General features: G+C 41.4%; 2 protein-coding genes and 1 long non-coding RNA gene across 5 annotated transcripts in view; 1 reads left to right on the top strand and 2 right to left on the bottom strand.

Annotated features, from left to right (window-relative positions):
* The window catches only part of LOC129180089 (uncharacterized), a 15,210-nt gene extending 14,712 nt beyond the window's left edge, over positions 1 to 498 (bottom strand). The window contains exon 1 of the long non-coding RNA XR_008570095.1: positions 9 to 498. This is a non-coding gene — a long non-coding RNA (uncharacterized LOC129180089). The remainder of the gene's footprint in view (positions 1 to 8) is intronic.
* mmp23ba (matrix metallopeptidase 23ba) overlaps positions 1 to 2,973 on the top strand; it is an 18,671-nt gene extending 15,698 nt beyond the window's left edge. Inside the window, exon 8 of the mRNA XM_054774109.1 lies at positions 64 to 2,973. Within this exon, the coding sequence (XP_054630084.1) occupies positions 64 to 238 (175 nt within the window). The 3' untranslated portion in view covers positions 239 to 2,973. The remainder of the gene's footprint in view (positions 1 to 63) is intronic.
* On the bottom strand, positions 948 to 14,059 carry cdk11b (cyclin-dependent kinase 11B). 3 transcript variants are annotated; one of them, XM_054774097.1, is made up of 20 exons: positions 14,032 to 14,059; positions 13,440 to 13,570; positions 13,040 to 13,179; positions 12,194 to 12,321; positions 11,951 to 12,098; positions 11,486 to 11,622; positions 10,785 to 10,907; positions 10,574 to 10,672; positions 10,357 to 10,488; positions 10,192 to 10,263; positions 8,861 to 9,096; positions 7,890 to 7,980; positions 7,668 to 7,789; positions 7,476 to 7,581; positions 7,269 to 7,390; positions 7,053 to 7,160; positions 6,370 to 6,486; positions 5,871 to 6,019; positions 3,345 to 3,534; positions 948 to 1,426 (listed from the first exon to the last, which is right to left on the bottom strand). In XM_054774097.1, the coding sequence occupies exons 2-20, from the start codon at positions 13,554 to 13,556 to the stop codon at positions 1,334 to 1,336; spliced, it is 2,430 nt and encodes an 809-aa protein (XP_054630072.1). In that variant the 5' UTR covers positions 13,557 to 13,570; positions 14,032 to 14,059; the 3' UTR covers positions 948 to 1,333. The 3 variants fall into 3 exon arrangements, with proteins under 3 accessions (XP_054630072.1, XP_054630056.1, XP_054630063.1); XM_054774081.1 differs by having other exon boundaries at positions 11,486 to 11,661; XM_054774088.1 differs by having other exon boundaries at positions 11,486 to 11,661; positions 13,967 to 14,037.
* Positions 14,060 to 14,081: the final 22 nt, after the last annotated feature.

The following is a 14,081-nucleotide window of genomic DNA, read 5'->3' on the forward strand; positions in this document are numbered from 1 at the left end:
GATCTCACCTCCTGTGTGATCATGTGTTGTGTTGACTGACTTGGAGCATCATCTTGTTCTCAGTTGGTACAAGGACGGCGAGCTGCTGGAGTTCTCACATCCCAACTACATCTCTTTGAAAGACGACCATATCACTATAGTAGCCAACGCCATCAACGAGGGCACGTACACCTGCATTGTGAAGAAGAAAGACAAAGTTCTCACCAACTACTCTTGGAGGGTGCGCGTGCGATTCTGAACACACACACACTCTCTTGGGCACATATTTCTATCTTTAGTACTTTCTATGCAATTGTACTGTACTGTACAGCCATTGTGCAAATCAAATAAACATTCCATGACGAGGTACTTTTGTGAACGAGCAACGCGTATGTCGCTGGTCATTCTCCAATTGTTTATGATACTGTACAAGTACAATAACTGCTGTTAAGCATTTCCAACAACAGTGTATATTCAAATAAGAAACTAAGTCATCCCTGTAGTATAATTCAAATGACATTAACCACATTAGTAAGAAAAAGCAGTGTTGTCTGACCTTTGGATGTACTGTATCTGGAGCTGAAACCACATGTGGAAGACTTCAAATGCTTCACTAGCTTTACAAGGCTCAACACTGCCAGAGATTGTCAGCCGCTTCACCAGCTGCTCTTCAACACATCAGGTGTAATATTCTAAAGAAGGGAGCTGCAGGGGAAGGCTAAGGGGGACAAATCAAACATAACAACTGTCTGTTTTGTTCAAGCTTCACACCATCTTGAACTAAACCTAAATGTACCGCTTTTGTTTTTCATGGGCTGAAAATCAAAGAGTTGATTAATTCAATTCTAGAAATGAGGAGCAAAAGCTGCATGGCGAAATGCGGAGTGACATCACTTTTGGACAGCTGAAAAAAGAAGGGGCTGACTTCTTTCACTTTCCACTCTGGCAAAGTGCAGAATTACAAAGCAGACAGTTTCAAACTTTATTTCCAGCAAAAAATATGCCCTTATCTTCTCAGCGAATAGTCATAATAGTGGTAGGTGGAAAAGCTAATGTTGTATCATGACACAGTAGCTCACCATCTGTAATCACCATTTATAAAACTGGAACCTCTATCATGAAGTACAAAAAATGGAAATAAAAGACAAAACAGAAGCACAAAGCTACCTCTTAAAATTGCAACATTGGATATGGTAGCAAGGGCCGTCGTAAGAGTTGGAAATGGAACGTATCAGCGCCACCAGTCTTGCTGTTAGACAGTCCTTGTTAATAGTCCTAATTGATCACAGATTGATCTTGTTTACAGTTCAGTCCAAAGGCAGGCATTTCGTGCTCTTTCCGTTGAAACTCAGACTCAGAATTTGAGGCTGAATCCTGGTCCGACAGCAGACGCTCCCTGATTGCTGGTGGTCAGGTGAAAGCCTGTGTCCTTTAGGTCGTCATCCCCCTGAGGGAAAAAAATAGAGAGTTAAGCATGAACCTACTATCATGCAGTCTTTCTCTCTGAGAGGAAAAATATTTACAGAAATGTAATATTTGACACAGAGGGAAATATGAGTAATAATTTAAAATCTAATAAGGACTAAGCCAAGGACACAGTAAAACCTATGGAGATCCTCTTATGCCAAAATTAAATAAATGCCAATTAACCCCTTTCCAGGATTTTATTTTAATTAAAACACCAAAAAAATTCATACTCAAAATACATGTACAGTTCTCATTAAAGCATTTGGAGTAGAGGCATAGCTTTAGGCTCTTTTGAAAGCTAACAAGTTGGATTTTTAGCCCCAGTCAGAATATTTCAAAGTGCTCCTGACATTTAGATATAGGAGTTTGAAGACACTGAGAAGAATTATTTTTGGGGGGTGGTTCGCCTATATATTTTTTCAGAAACATGCGCCTTCAAAATAACAAGTTTGGTGGTATGGGCTGGAAAACACAATGGGGTCATAGCTTAAGTTCTTACCTAATCCCATTGGAGTATTTTACACAGTTTTTTCTAAAGTTACAATCAGGCCTTCCAAAGTGGAGACCCTTGGTCACACTTGGTCAGTCTTGACTAACCCCATGGTTTCCTGGTACTGTATTTTGTCTTTCAACATATTTTTGTCGTGATTGTTTGTAAAATAAAGATTTAAAAGTTGCAACGTTCATGCAGCCTTGACGCACAGTGCATGGACAGTCCACGTTTTCCTTTTCTCCGTTATGCGGGACTTCCTTGCTCTTATGACAAAAGCCCGCCCATCAATTAGCATATCTGTGTTTTCACTATTTCATTGGCTAGTCAATGCGTAGTGTTACTTAGATTGGATGCAATTGGCCTGGTCTACAAATGTCGGGGGAGGGGTTGGTACACTTTTGCACAGGTGGTAATTGGCTACTGTTCTACAGCAAGACAGGGAAAACCGTTCTAAACGCTATTGGTTCAAGTGAGGTGTCAGTCAAAAGTTAAATTTAATTTTTGGCACTCTAAAAATGCTCCATAGAATTCCTGTATCCAAAAATAAGACATAAAAATTGACCTTAATCTTCATATTTATGTCAACAGGGATACCTTTTACAGTGACACTTCTGAAGTCAAACACCTGTGGTCCTTCAATATGAAATACAGCCAAACAAGTCACAGAACAACTTCACTGAAGTCCTCATGAGACCTTAGTTCTGTGAGCATCAAAGTATTAACACTGGACGCGTGTTCCGCTTTGTCGTATTGTTGATTTTTTTCCCCAACGCTTATTGCAAGATATGGACCACAGTCATGCATGAGACTACATTTATGTTTTCCAATGGTCAAGTTATTTTTACACAAAAAAAGATATGCATGAGGCTCATCTTTGTACTGGGCCTTAATCATTGTATGTTTTATTCTTTTCACGTCTTAAATTTCTTACAACAATCAAAGTGGACCAGCATCACAATAAACATTGTGTCACATCTCAGAGGTTCCTCTGTGACCAGTCGCGTGACTAAAGATGTGGTGAAATGCAGGACAAACTGTCTAAAATGTTGACGCAAACATCCCACACAGTGATGAGAATAAAAGACAAAAATACTTAGGCTAAAGCCAGTCAGCCTTGGACTAACACACTCCATTCTTATTATTATTAGCAGTGAACCATCAAGATTATTTTTAAGATGTTACTTAATTTCTGTAATTACAATATATTGCTATATAACTTCCTTGTGGGTCATACCACTGCTGAAAACATTAGGAACGTCAGCATGCGCATCATGGAAAACACGAGGAGGAACAAGGCAGACACAAAGCAGAGGCTTGTCGGCCTTTAATCTATTTAACACAGGCAGCCTTCGGAAAGCCTGCTGGCTTTATGTCACGGAGAAAGTGGAAGGCTTAATGTCCTTACCAGTTGACTGTAGCCCAGGCCTCCCTCGGGTGGACGAGGACTGGTACCTCTCTTTACCCTCTGTTGCTCGCTCTTGGCCGGCCAGGTTGGGAACATGGATGGTTCGATGGGCAGCGGCGTCTCACGGAAGTACTCGTGCTTGAGTGCCTCGTCAGACAGGATCCTCTTAGCGGGACAGTAAGTAAGGAATCTGAGGAAAAAAAAACAAAAAACAAAAAAAACAACACAGGACAGTTCATGTGGAGATGCTTGCACAGGCAGCATCACTGCATTGTTAAAGTACTGTCATTGTGTGGAATAGATTGGTGATTTAACTATTTTCGAAGATGAGAATTAGCATGAGGAAGAACACCACAACCCAACACTTCTGTGCCAAAGGACTGATGTTGACTAGACAAGTAATTCCCAACCACTGTGTTGTGGCACATTGAATCACCAGGTGTGCCGCGGAAAAATACAAATTGTTCATCTATCTACATCAGTGAGGTATAGTAACAGGCAGAACAATTAAATGCTTTTCCACTAGATGGCAAAAGGTGCACAATTAACCTGTGTATCCACCTGTTGCCATTTATAGAACAGGTTTGTTTGGTGACGTGCAGTGAGATTTTTCTAATGTAAAAGTACACTACTGTACTCCCAAAAAGTTTGGGATATTCAGCGTTCGGGTGAAATTTCAGCATGGAACTTTACAGGTGAACTAAACGTGAAGTCTCAACTTTTGAATGTCCAGCTGTATGTTTCGGTACTATTTGCACAACTTGCAGTTTTCTAACAAACAGATGAACGATAAAATTCACAACAGTGATTTTTTGTCTTCTTCCAGTTTGTAATTGGAACCTGCAGATGACACTATGCGACAGTCTCAGCTTGGCGCCCATGTCCCACCGAGAACATCCATTTTGAAGCCTTGCTATGGCGAGCTACTATTATAGATCAATTGTTACATGTTGCCTTAGTCTCATGATGTCAAAATGTGAAAAGAATGATGAAGACAACAATGTTTAAATACTAATTCTAATTGAACCGGGCCATTCACTGGTCGATTCATGGTTCACTCACACCCTTGTGAATTTTGCCAGCTCCTTGTTAGGGAGCAGCAAGTGGTGCAAAAAGGACAAACACTAAACGGTTGGACATGTACATTCAAAAGTTTAAAGAAGGTTGAATTCAATTCACTTCATCCTCATCCTGAAATTTCACTCGAAGGCCACATATCCCTAACATTTTGTGAGCAATGTATGTGCCTCAGCTCAATAATAGTTGGAAAACACTGAACAGTGCCTAAAGCAAAGCAATTTTTATTATTTATTTATTTATTTTTACAAATAACAGATTAGAACTCAAAATGCAATCCGGGTGTGCTTTAATTGTGGAAATTACCGCTGACTGGAACTATTAATGAGTGGGAACATACAGAGAAGAAAATAAGCCTTAACTTTGACTACTGCACTTGCATCCAAAATAAGGTCTTTAGTAATGATTCAAACTGTGTGCGTTACTTTTCATGGAGCCATGCACACAAAGCACTGTAAATATTGGTGTACATGATCCAGGGGTTCTTTACACCGAGGTGGTAATATTTCAGTTGAATGTTAGCTTGTGATTGAACTGAACTATATGGTCAAAGTCAAAGTTGAATATGAAAGGTTTTTAGGCACCCGTGTGTGACAGATCAACCTGAGAAAATATACCCCTCAATATTTAGCAGTTTGATGCGTCCACATCACATGTTTTGATTCCCCCTGGCTGTCTGCTTATGACTGGAAAGGTGCCAAAAACTCACAGTGAACTATGAGCCCTCAGACAGCACAGTTGACATGTTACCATTCCTCTGCAGCTAGACTGCGCAGGTTTGTCTTTTACAGGTGCATGTAAAGACTGTAGGAGAGTGTAAATATCTAGGAATATCTGTCATCCTTGAAGGTTCTCAACAATGCTGATTCTCCCAATGTATAGAATCGTTCTTGTGTCCTCGTCAAATTTATGTTTTGTACTATTGGTCATTACCATGGTGAGTGTATCTGTGAAACAGAACATGAGGACGGAGCCGAAGCATGTTGATGAATCACCAGTGCGCTCTGTTGTCATGTTTTAAGCGAGCTGGCCAGAAAAGCACAGAGTGAATAAAAAGCTCTGGAGCCACGGAAGGAAAGAGCAGAGTAAGAACACACTGATGTGAGTGAGCATCTTTCCACTGTCAAATCCTGCTGATTGTAACTGATGTATCTGTTTGATATTTGCCTTTCGCTCACATCTGATTTGAGTATTCAGTCAGTAATGACTAAAACACTGCCACTGAAGGTTATACTTTACGTCATTATGTAAAACTACCACACAAAAATTGCTTGTGTGCTTATTTGTCTTACTATGTAACTGGCACAATGTCCATATGATGTACTCATCACAGCTTTATTGGGATGGCGGTCTGACCAGTACCACGTCAGACAGACTGCAGCGGAGTGCAGGTTTGGGGCCAAGTGTTACCTTAAATATGAGGAAAGAACGAGCTTTAAAGAAACTCACTTGTTCATTAAGTCGAATCCCTGGTCTGAGAGCAGCGCACCAAAGCGCTTTCGCAGGTTATTGTAGGGATACTCTGTGAAAGACATCTTCTTCACCGCAGGCAGCTCGTTGTAGCCCGGCCAAATTTTCTCACTGGGTGACCCCAGATCCTAAAGACCGCACAAACAATATAGGGTCCTTTGAGTGCAAAACCAATAGAGACGGATGCAATATATTTCCACTTTGCCTTAAGTAGTCATCAAGCAGACGTGTACAAAAGCTTAATTCATCACAGGTAACGACTGTATGATAACTTGAGAAGCTTGAATGAGTCCAAACCAATTCAGACTACCCGGGTGGGCTTCTTGGTTTCATCCCCTGGGTCACTTAAATCCAGCAGCTCCACCCTGTGGTGCACTACAGAGCTGCACTATGAGCTGACCCACTCTGACACATACAGTATCTGCAAAATTTACTGACTCCAAACACCTTAATGGTGGTGATAAATCAGAGTATTTACCTTGAATATTTTATTAATTTGGTCAATTTCAGATTTTCCAGGGAAGAGAGGTTTCTGGGTGAGGAGCTCGCCAAATATGCAGCCCACAGACCACATGTCGACAGCTGTGGAGTACTCCTGCAGGAAGGAGGAAAAAAAACACAGTGGCAGTCCATAAAAACATAACGCAGACAGTCTGACTGGCACGTTTCTACTTTGGTCTGTCTCGCCTGTGAAAGTGGATGTGCTGTGACGGCCGCTGGACATTTTCCATGTGTAAATCATCTTGTGTAAAAGTCAAAATTGGGCTTCCATACACCAAGTGATTTGCAGATGTTGGCTTATGTTTGGAAATATATTTTGGGGACAAAACAATCAGCGATGATGACATAACCCTTTTATGGTAAAGGGATAGCTTGGATTTTGTAGTTGTATGACGTTCCCATCAGCAGTGTAGTGGATCACCAGTGATTTACCCCCCACTTCGTCCTGTGAGCTGAGTTCTGGTCGGATTTCGGTGATGAGGAACGTAGTTCCGGTTAGTTGGTGTGACCTAAGTGGGGGGGGTAAGTCACTTTTGATGCACTACACTCTGCATGGGGATGTCATACAACTTCATGTAAAAAAAATCCAAACTATCCCCCCTTTAATATTTGGAGTTCGAGCTATTGCAGAGCACCAAGCTCGTGAAGATGTGTTTTTACCTTGGCTCCGAGCAGCAGCTCTGGTGATCTGTACCACAAGGTCACAACCACAGGAGTGTAGGGCTTCAGGGGTGATCCATACTCACGCGCAAGACCAAAATCACCAATCTATAAATACCAATAAGAGTGTATATATTTAATTAGGTATGAAAATGGGCATGTGCAATTTAACAGTTCACTGTCACTTCACTTCATAGTTCATCAATGCTAAGCCACCTTCAGGATGCCCTTATGACTAAGCAGCAGGTTGGACGTCTTCAGATCACGGTGCAGAATCCAGTTATCGTGGAGATGACGCACTCCTCGAAGCAGCTGAATCATCAGCGTCTTGACTTCACCTGGTGATCGAGGTTGTATAAAGCAGATTTAACAGAATAATCACTGAGATATACTTCATTTATAGTCATCAATATGCTACAATACCTGGCAGGAAAGGCTGCTTCATGGTTTCCATCAGACTCTTGAGGTCATGCTCAACATAGTTCATGACAATGTAGATCTTGTCCATGTTGCTTCCAACAACTATTTCCTAGAACAGAAACTTGAATTAAGCACGTAATGAAATCATAGTGCATAAACAAACCTACACCATAAAACAATGCAAAGTCTACTTACCCTCACTGTGACGATGTTGGGGTGTTGAGCTTTCAATATGGTATTGATTTCTCTCAAAGATGTGATGGGGAAGCCCTCCTTCTCCTTCTCCATCTTTAGCCTTTTCAAGGCCACAATTTCATCTGCAAACATGACGGCATATGTTTCGTTTCAGCGGCCCATGCATCAGAGACACCCCTTACAGCCACATCATGGGCCCACATCACATGTTTCATTTCCTACCAGTCTTTTTGTCCTTGGCCCTGTACACCACACCATATGTTCCTTCCTCTATTCGGTTCAGACACTGGAATTCCTCCACACTGCGACAACCCTTGAAAACACAAATATGCACATTAATTTGTTGCTGACTCAAAGTGGGTGATTACATACTGTACGTTTTCTTATTTAGTTATGCTTTAACATTATAACATCATCACAACGTATCTCATTACAAATTCATGACCGCACCAGAAAAGAGTACAACCTCAGACCTTAAATGCCAGCAGAACTAGTCTATTATTGTACATTTGTCATGGTATGCATTATCACCACTCGTGCCCAGGGGTTTTTATTTACCCAGCTGCAGAGAGTAACAGGCATCTATCACGAGTAATCGTTTATCGCTGTACTGGAATAAATCCACTCAAAAAGCTTTGTCCTTTTTTCTACTTCTTGATCAATTGGGGCATCTGCAGTGGAGCGTCTTGAATGGCGCCCTGGGCGGACTGATGCTGTGGCTTTGATGAGTACCCCGCCTGTAAGGGTGCCCATCTGCCACATCCTGACTTGACGAGCGACGAACACAATGTCTCTCCCCCCAGCATAAACAAAACTTATCGTTTTACATGTGTCTTTGCGTAACTGCACATCAGCATAAATGATTAGTAGTGGTAGCTACAACTGCCATCATTTTAACTCTTATAATTTTTAGTTTTTGTTTCAATTTGTGAAAAAAGTTCAACCATTAAAGGCACCATGCTTATTTCTAAATGTACCTATATTTTTTCAGTTGAATAAAAAATTCTGACGGCCCAGTGCTATATTTAGTCATTGTAGTCACTTCAAAAGTAATGTTAAAATATCGTCTTGTCTCGTTCTTGTGAACCCAGTACTATCTATCGTCTGGTCTCATGAGCTGAGTTTATCGTGACACCCCTAGTAGTTACCATATGGCTAACATGTATAAACAACTGTGATGAGTTGACATGCACCTGTAAAGCAGGAAGGTATTTGGGCAGCTCCTTCTTCAGCTCCACAGGTGAAATAGGAGGGGAGTCAGGAATATAGTTCCCTTCAGGAGTGGGTGTACGCGAATGTATCTGAGACTGAGGCGTAGGGTCACCATCCCCTGCGTCTTCGTCTTCATCCTCCTCCTCTTCCTCATCTTCCTCCTCCTCCATGTCCTCACCACTTTCCTCTGTATCATGGTCGAAACGGGACTCTGGTACTGTCGGATGAAGGTTGATGATCAGTGGTGTGTTCAGATTGTGGACCTGAATCATGCCACTAAGTAACCATGTATAAAGAATTACAGCTCAAAAGGAGTGGTTTGGGTGTTAAATGCTCTTTAACTATAGTGTGCAGTGTCACAGCAGTGTTTTCCAAACTGTGGGGAGCAAAAGTGTCTGTGGTGGAAGAATGAATCTGAAATTGATTACAGGCGTCTATTGCTATGCTTAAAAACATTCACTGGTCTGCCTTTTGATTTACATTTGGATCACAGATGTACCCGCAGCATAGCGTACTTGGAAAGCATTTTAAAACCATGAGTTGATAAATTCTAAGTACGTTTGCATACAAGCCGAACCAAATGGAAGTTACTGACTTCCTGACCACTCAACAACTTAAAATAAAAAGTAAAATTGTTACAGAAACCTAGAATGCAAAATAAAGGGAAAACAATAATTAAACTGAAATACTGAGTAAATTCCTCCTACATATCTGTTGTAAACATCAGATATGACTAAGGTTATCCGTTCACACTGCAGGTCAATTCTGATTTTTTTTTTGTGTGACCTGTATCTGATTTTTTCATGTCAGTGTGAACAGTACAATTCAGATTTTTTTCAAATGCGACTCAGGCCTTGTTTGTATGTAGATGTAAATACAATATGTATCCAATCTACTGCAGTTTGCACTGTCAGGTCACATACAGTATATCCACCCTGAATGTCCACCCGAAAGGCGTGGTTTGGCATGCTAGACTTGGATAAAGGTACTCAATGATGTCGGCAAAGGTTCTTCTTGACATCCAAAAATTATTTTTAGAAAGTGTCAGTGAAACAGCTTATGTTCAAGTTCCACCAATCCTGGCTCCGACATCCACCCACATGCTCGTGGGAACAGACATCGCAGCAAGTCGTCCACGAACTGCCACAGCCAAAATGTTTTCCCCTCCCCTTGCATATGCGCGTCGCTTCCCGGAACGCTTTGCGTTCACATTGACAAGTTGCCATTCTTTGGTAATGTGAACAATCACATAAAAAATTGGATTTTAACAAAAAAAACAATTGGGCATCATTGAACCTAGACCAAATAGTACCTGAAGGTATATGATTTCCATTCTGCTCCTCTTCATACTCCTCTTCTGACTGATCCTCCTCACTCACATCCTCTGCAAGGAAGCAAGAGGCAGTGATAAAGCTAAACAAACTGGCTGCAACTATCAGCAGTATAACAGGGAAATGGAAATGTTTACCGGTATTACCTGCACTCTGTTCAGATCTCCCTGAACCAGACGCTGAGACAGATCCTTCCTCCTCTCCTTCTTCTCCTTCCTCACCCTCATCACTCTGACTGCTGGACTCTTCCCCCTCCTCCTCAGAGGCAAATCCTGATGCTACATGATGAGATGTATGGAGATAATAAAGACTGATGACCATCAGGTAAATTTTAGTGGTGTTCTTGCAATGGTAATGTCTTACCTGGGGAAGACTCAGCAGAGCTAGGTTTCCTTTCGCTGTCACTGATGTCTTGAAGATCTGCAAGTAAGTCTTCAAGCTCTGGTTTCTCCTCCTTTAATGCTGCAGAGCAAAACATCCATTCAAAACATGTTGCTGAAATACATGTCGAGGAGAGTGTATGAGAGAAACTCGATGAAAGCAAAAGGAGACGTTAATTGTGCCATACGCTCACTATTTTTTCGTAGTTCCCCCTGTTCCGGTCTATCCCGGGGAACATGAACAGGGCTGCGGCTGCGGTGGCTTTGTTTCGACTTCTCACCATACTCGTCTGGTAACATTCGTTGGTGTGATGGCACTGTGGACCAGACAGACTGTTATTAATTCCAATTGCACTTGAATTACACAGCATGGGCCAAAAAAGGTCACAGACTAATATTGAGTTAAAGTGTCTTTAGCTTTGACTATGGCGCACGTTGGCTGTGGCATTGTTTCCACAAACTTCTGCAATGTCACAACATTTACTTCTGTCCACAGTTGCATAAATTTTTCACCAAGAATGTGTATTGACGACGGGTGATTCGGAGCACTATGCAGTTTCCCCACTGTCTTTCCATTTCTTTAATAAAGCGTTGGACAGTTCTTAACCTTAATCTCCTGAGATGTTTTCACATGCTTGACGTATACCTATTAATTTGACCCTTCTGAAATACAACATCTTTTCCACAACCACAGAATGTGTCTTTAGACATGGTTGTTCAACAAATGAGAAGCTACTCACTGCATCAGTTATGGTTAAATAACTTGCTTCCACCTGTAACTATCTAATGGGAAGGTCCTACCTATTTGCTTAGTTAAACCCAGGTGGTAACCTTTTCTGGGCAATAATGGGTAATAGTTTTGCTAAACAGACCCTCTGTGCATCCGACTACTGACCATCTCGCCGGGCCTCTCGCTCTTTGCGTCGCTCTTCGGCTCGCCTCTCTCGATCCTTCAGCTCCCGTTGCTCTTTCTGCTGCTCACGCAGTTTCCGGTCACGCTCGCGCTGCCGCTCTTGCTGTTCCAGCCGGTCCCTGTGGTCCAAAAAAAACCCAGGAGAATCCAGTCTGGGTCTGTCCGGACAACCAGAAGCCCAATTTTGTCATTGGAGTATTGTTTTGTTTGATAGGTCATGACTATAACAAACATGCATCACAAAGTTAGACTGAGGTTCTTAAAACCTGACGAACATTAAAACTACATAACAGTCTACATCAATTGATATCTGCATCATTCCAGTGCCCTTAATTCATCTTGAACTGGACCCATGCTGGCACTATTTTCTAGCTTAAGTGTAATTAAAACAAACTGCAGATAATAAAAAAACGACTTCAGCATTGTGCCTTTCTATACTGTGTTCACCTCTCTCTTCGTGAATGAGCTCTGGCTTGCTCCCTTCGTTTCTGTCGCTCCCAGTCTTGCCGGGCTTTGTCCTCTTCCCACTGACGCTTCCGCCGATCGCGCTCCCTCTCTTTAGTCTCTTTATCTTTGACCCGTGCATGTTTCCCTGCTGTAGAAAAATGCATATAAATTGCACATACACTTTAAGTGGATGCAGATGTATATATAGCCGTAAACAAATGTTTTTATGCTGATGTTCCACACCTCCCTCAGCAGAGTGACTACGACGGCGTCTTTTGTCTTTTCTCTTCTCCTCTTTTCTGTGGTGAGATTTCTCTTTCCTTGTTATCTGCTGTGGAGGCTTAATTGCTAGAGAATCATCTTCTTCTCCTCTGTAAAAACAAAACATTGTGAGACATTTCCTATCTATTACTATTACAACAGAAACAGGTTGGGCCCTTACAGACCGTTAATATGGTGTCTCATCCATCCCTGTTAAGGACAGACGCCCTTCATGTGTGATTCTCCTGAAAAAGGTACCAGTGACTGTCACTTTGAGGGGGCATGACGCACAGACTGCACTGATTTAAAGCGAGAGTCTTATGAAATTATCCTGCAAGCATATTGAATAAACAAGGGGAAACAATGTTGAATACTTTCTTCCTTTCTGTTGTGTAAAAAATACAATCTAATGTCAATTTCAGCCTGTTAGTGCATCACCATTTCGTGACATGCAAAAGTGTCCCTACTGAGACTGCGACCTGGACCCGGATAAGCGGAAGAAAATGGATGGATGGATAAATTAGAGCATTTTTTTATGTAAATGCAACAACTGAGATTTCAGAAAACAGTGCCCTGCTGCCATGAAATACACCAAAGTGTGATATTTTCTTGCACATTTTTCTTTAGAAACTGTAACAGAACAAGTGGTACTTTATTTCAGCATGCAAATTGGTTAGAGGAAAGATTAATTTATGCTTGCTATGTCACGCTTTTGGTACCCCTTTCAGGAGAATGACCCTTATAAAAAATACACGCATTTTTGTGTTAGTCACTAACATAGAAGGTAATATAAAGTACACATATATATATATATAGGTATATAAGTACCTGTCCTCTGTTGAGTCTTCCCTGGTGTAGGGGGAATTACGAATTGTTATTTCCATCTTTTGATCTCGTAGTTCTCCTTCCTCCGGGGTCTCTCGCTTGGCTTCCCGAGCATCCGCCTGTGGAACACTGTTCTGGGAAAACTGTGATAAAGAAGAACTATTATACAGTAAATCGACAATTTCATATGAAATATTCAACATATGCAAACAGAAGAGTATAGGTGTCAATGTGTGTTTGTCTATATCTGCGCCATGTGATTGACTGGTGACTAGTCCAAGGTGTTCCCCACCTATCACACAAAGATAGCTGGAATAGACTCCAGCTCACCCTTGACCCTAATGAGGTCAGGTCGGATAAAAAATGTCTGGATGAATATTCAAGAAAATAAACAATATTTTACATTTTTTTGGCACTTGGTATCGGTTCGTTCTTCTAATTCTTTTCTGCGCTTTTTCTCCAGGAGTATTTCATCAAGAGTTTTAACTTTCCAGGTCTCTTTTTCGTCCCCCATCAGCATCCACTCTCCACCACCTGCAACACACACAAAAATGAGCTCGATTTCAAGCTCGCATCACAGAAGTGGCAAAAGAAACATCACTGTCAAAATGCTATAGAAATTATAAGCACTATTTCTCAATATCGGTGTCAATACAGTATTTAGTATAATAGCATGTTAAACCCGTGCAATTAAACTAGCAGTAACCACGTAAACGGTTAGAATCAATAGAAATGCCAAGAAGCAATTATAAACAACAAACAACTAAATTACTCTTTGCTGTTGGCTAACACATCATGGCTAGCCTTAGCTAGTTAAACTCGGCACGATCGACATTTACCTCAAACTACAGTACGCTAACTTTATAATAACAATAGTTGTGTATCTACCGCCACAATTAAATGACTAAATTAAGGAATGTTTCTTTTAACCTATTTAACAGAGTAGCGCTCGACGACGGTGACATTTGTGTACGAGCAAGATGTGCACATCAAACCTGAAATATGATCGGCGGTCCTCTGGCAAATCGGAAGTTGAAAAGTGCAG

The sequence above is a fragment of the Dunckerocampus dactyliophorus genome, chromosome 1, assembly GCF_027744805.1.
Source record: "Dunckerocampus dactyliophorus isolate RoL2022-P2 chromosome 1, RoL_Ddac_1.1, whole genome shotgun sequence".
In the NCBI taxonomy this organism is placed as follows: Eukaryota; Metazoa; Chordata; class Actinopteri; order Syngnathiformes; family Syngnathidae; genus Dunckerocampus; species Dunckerocampus dactyliophorus.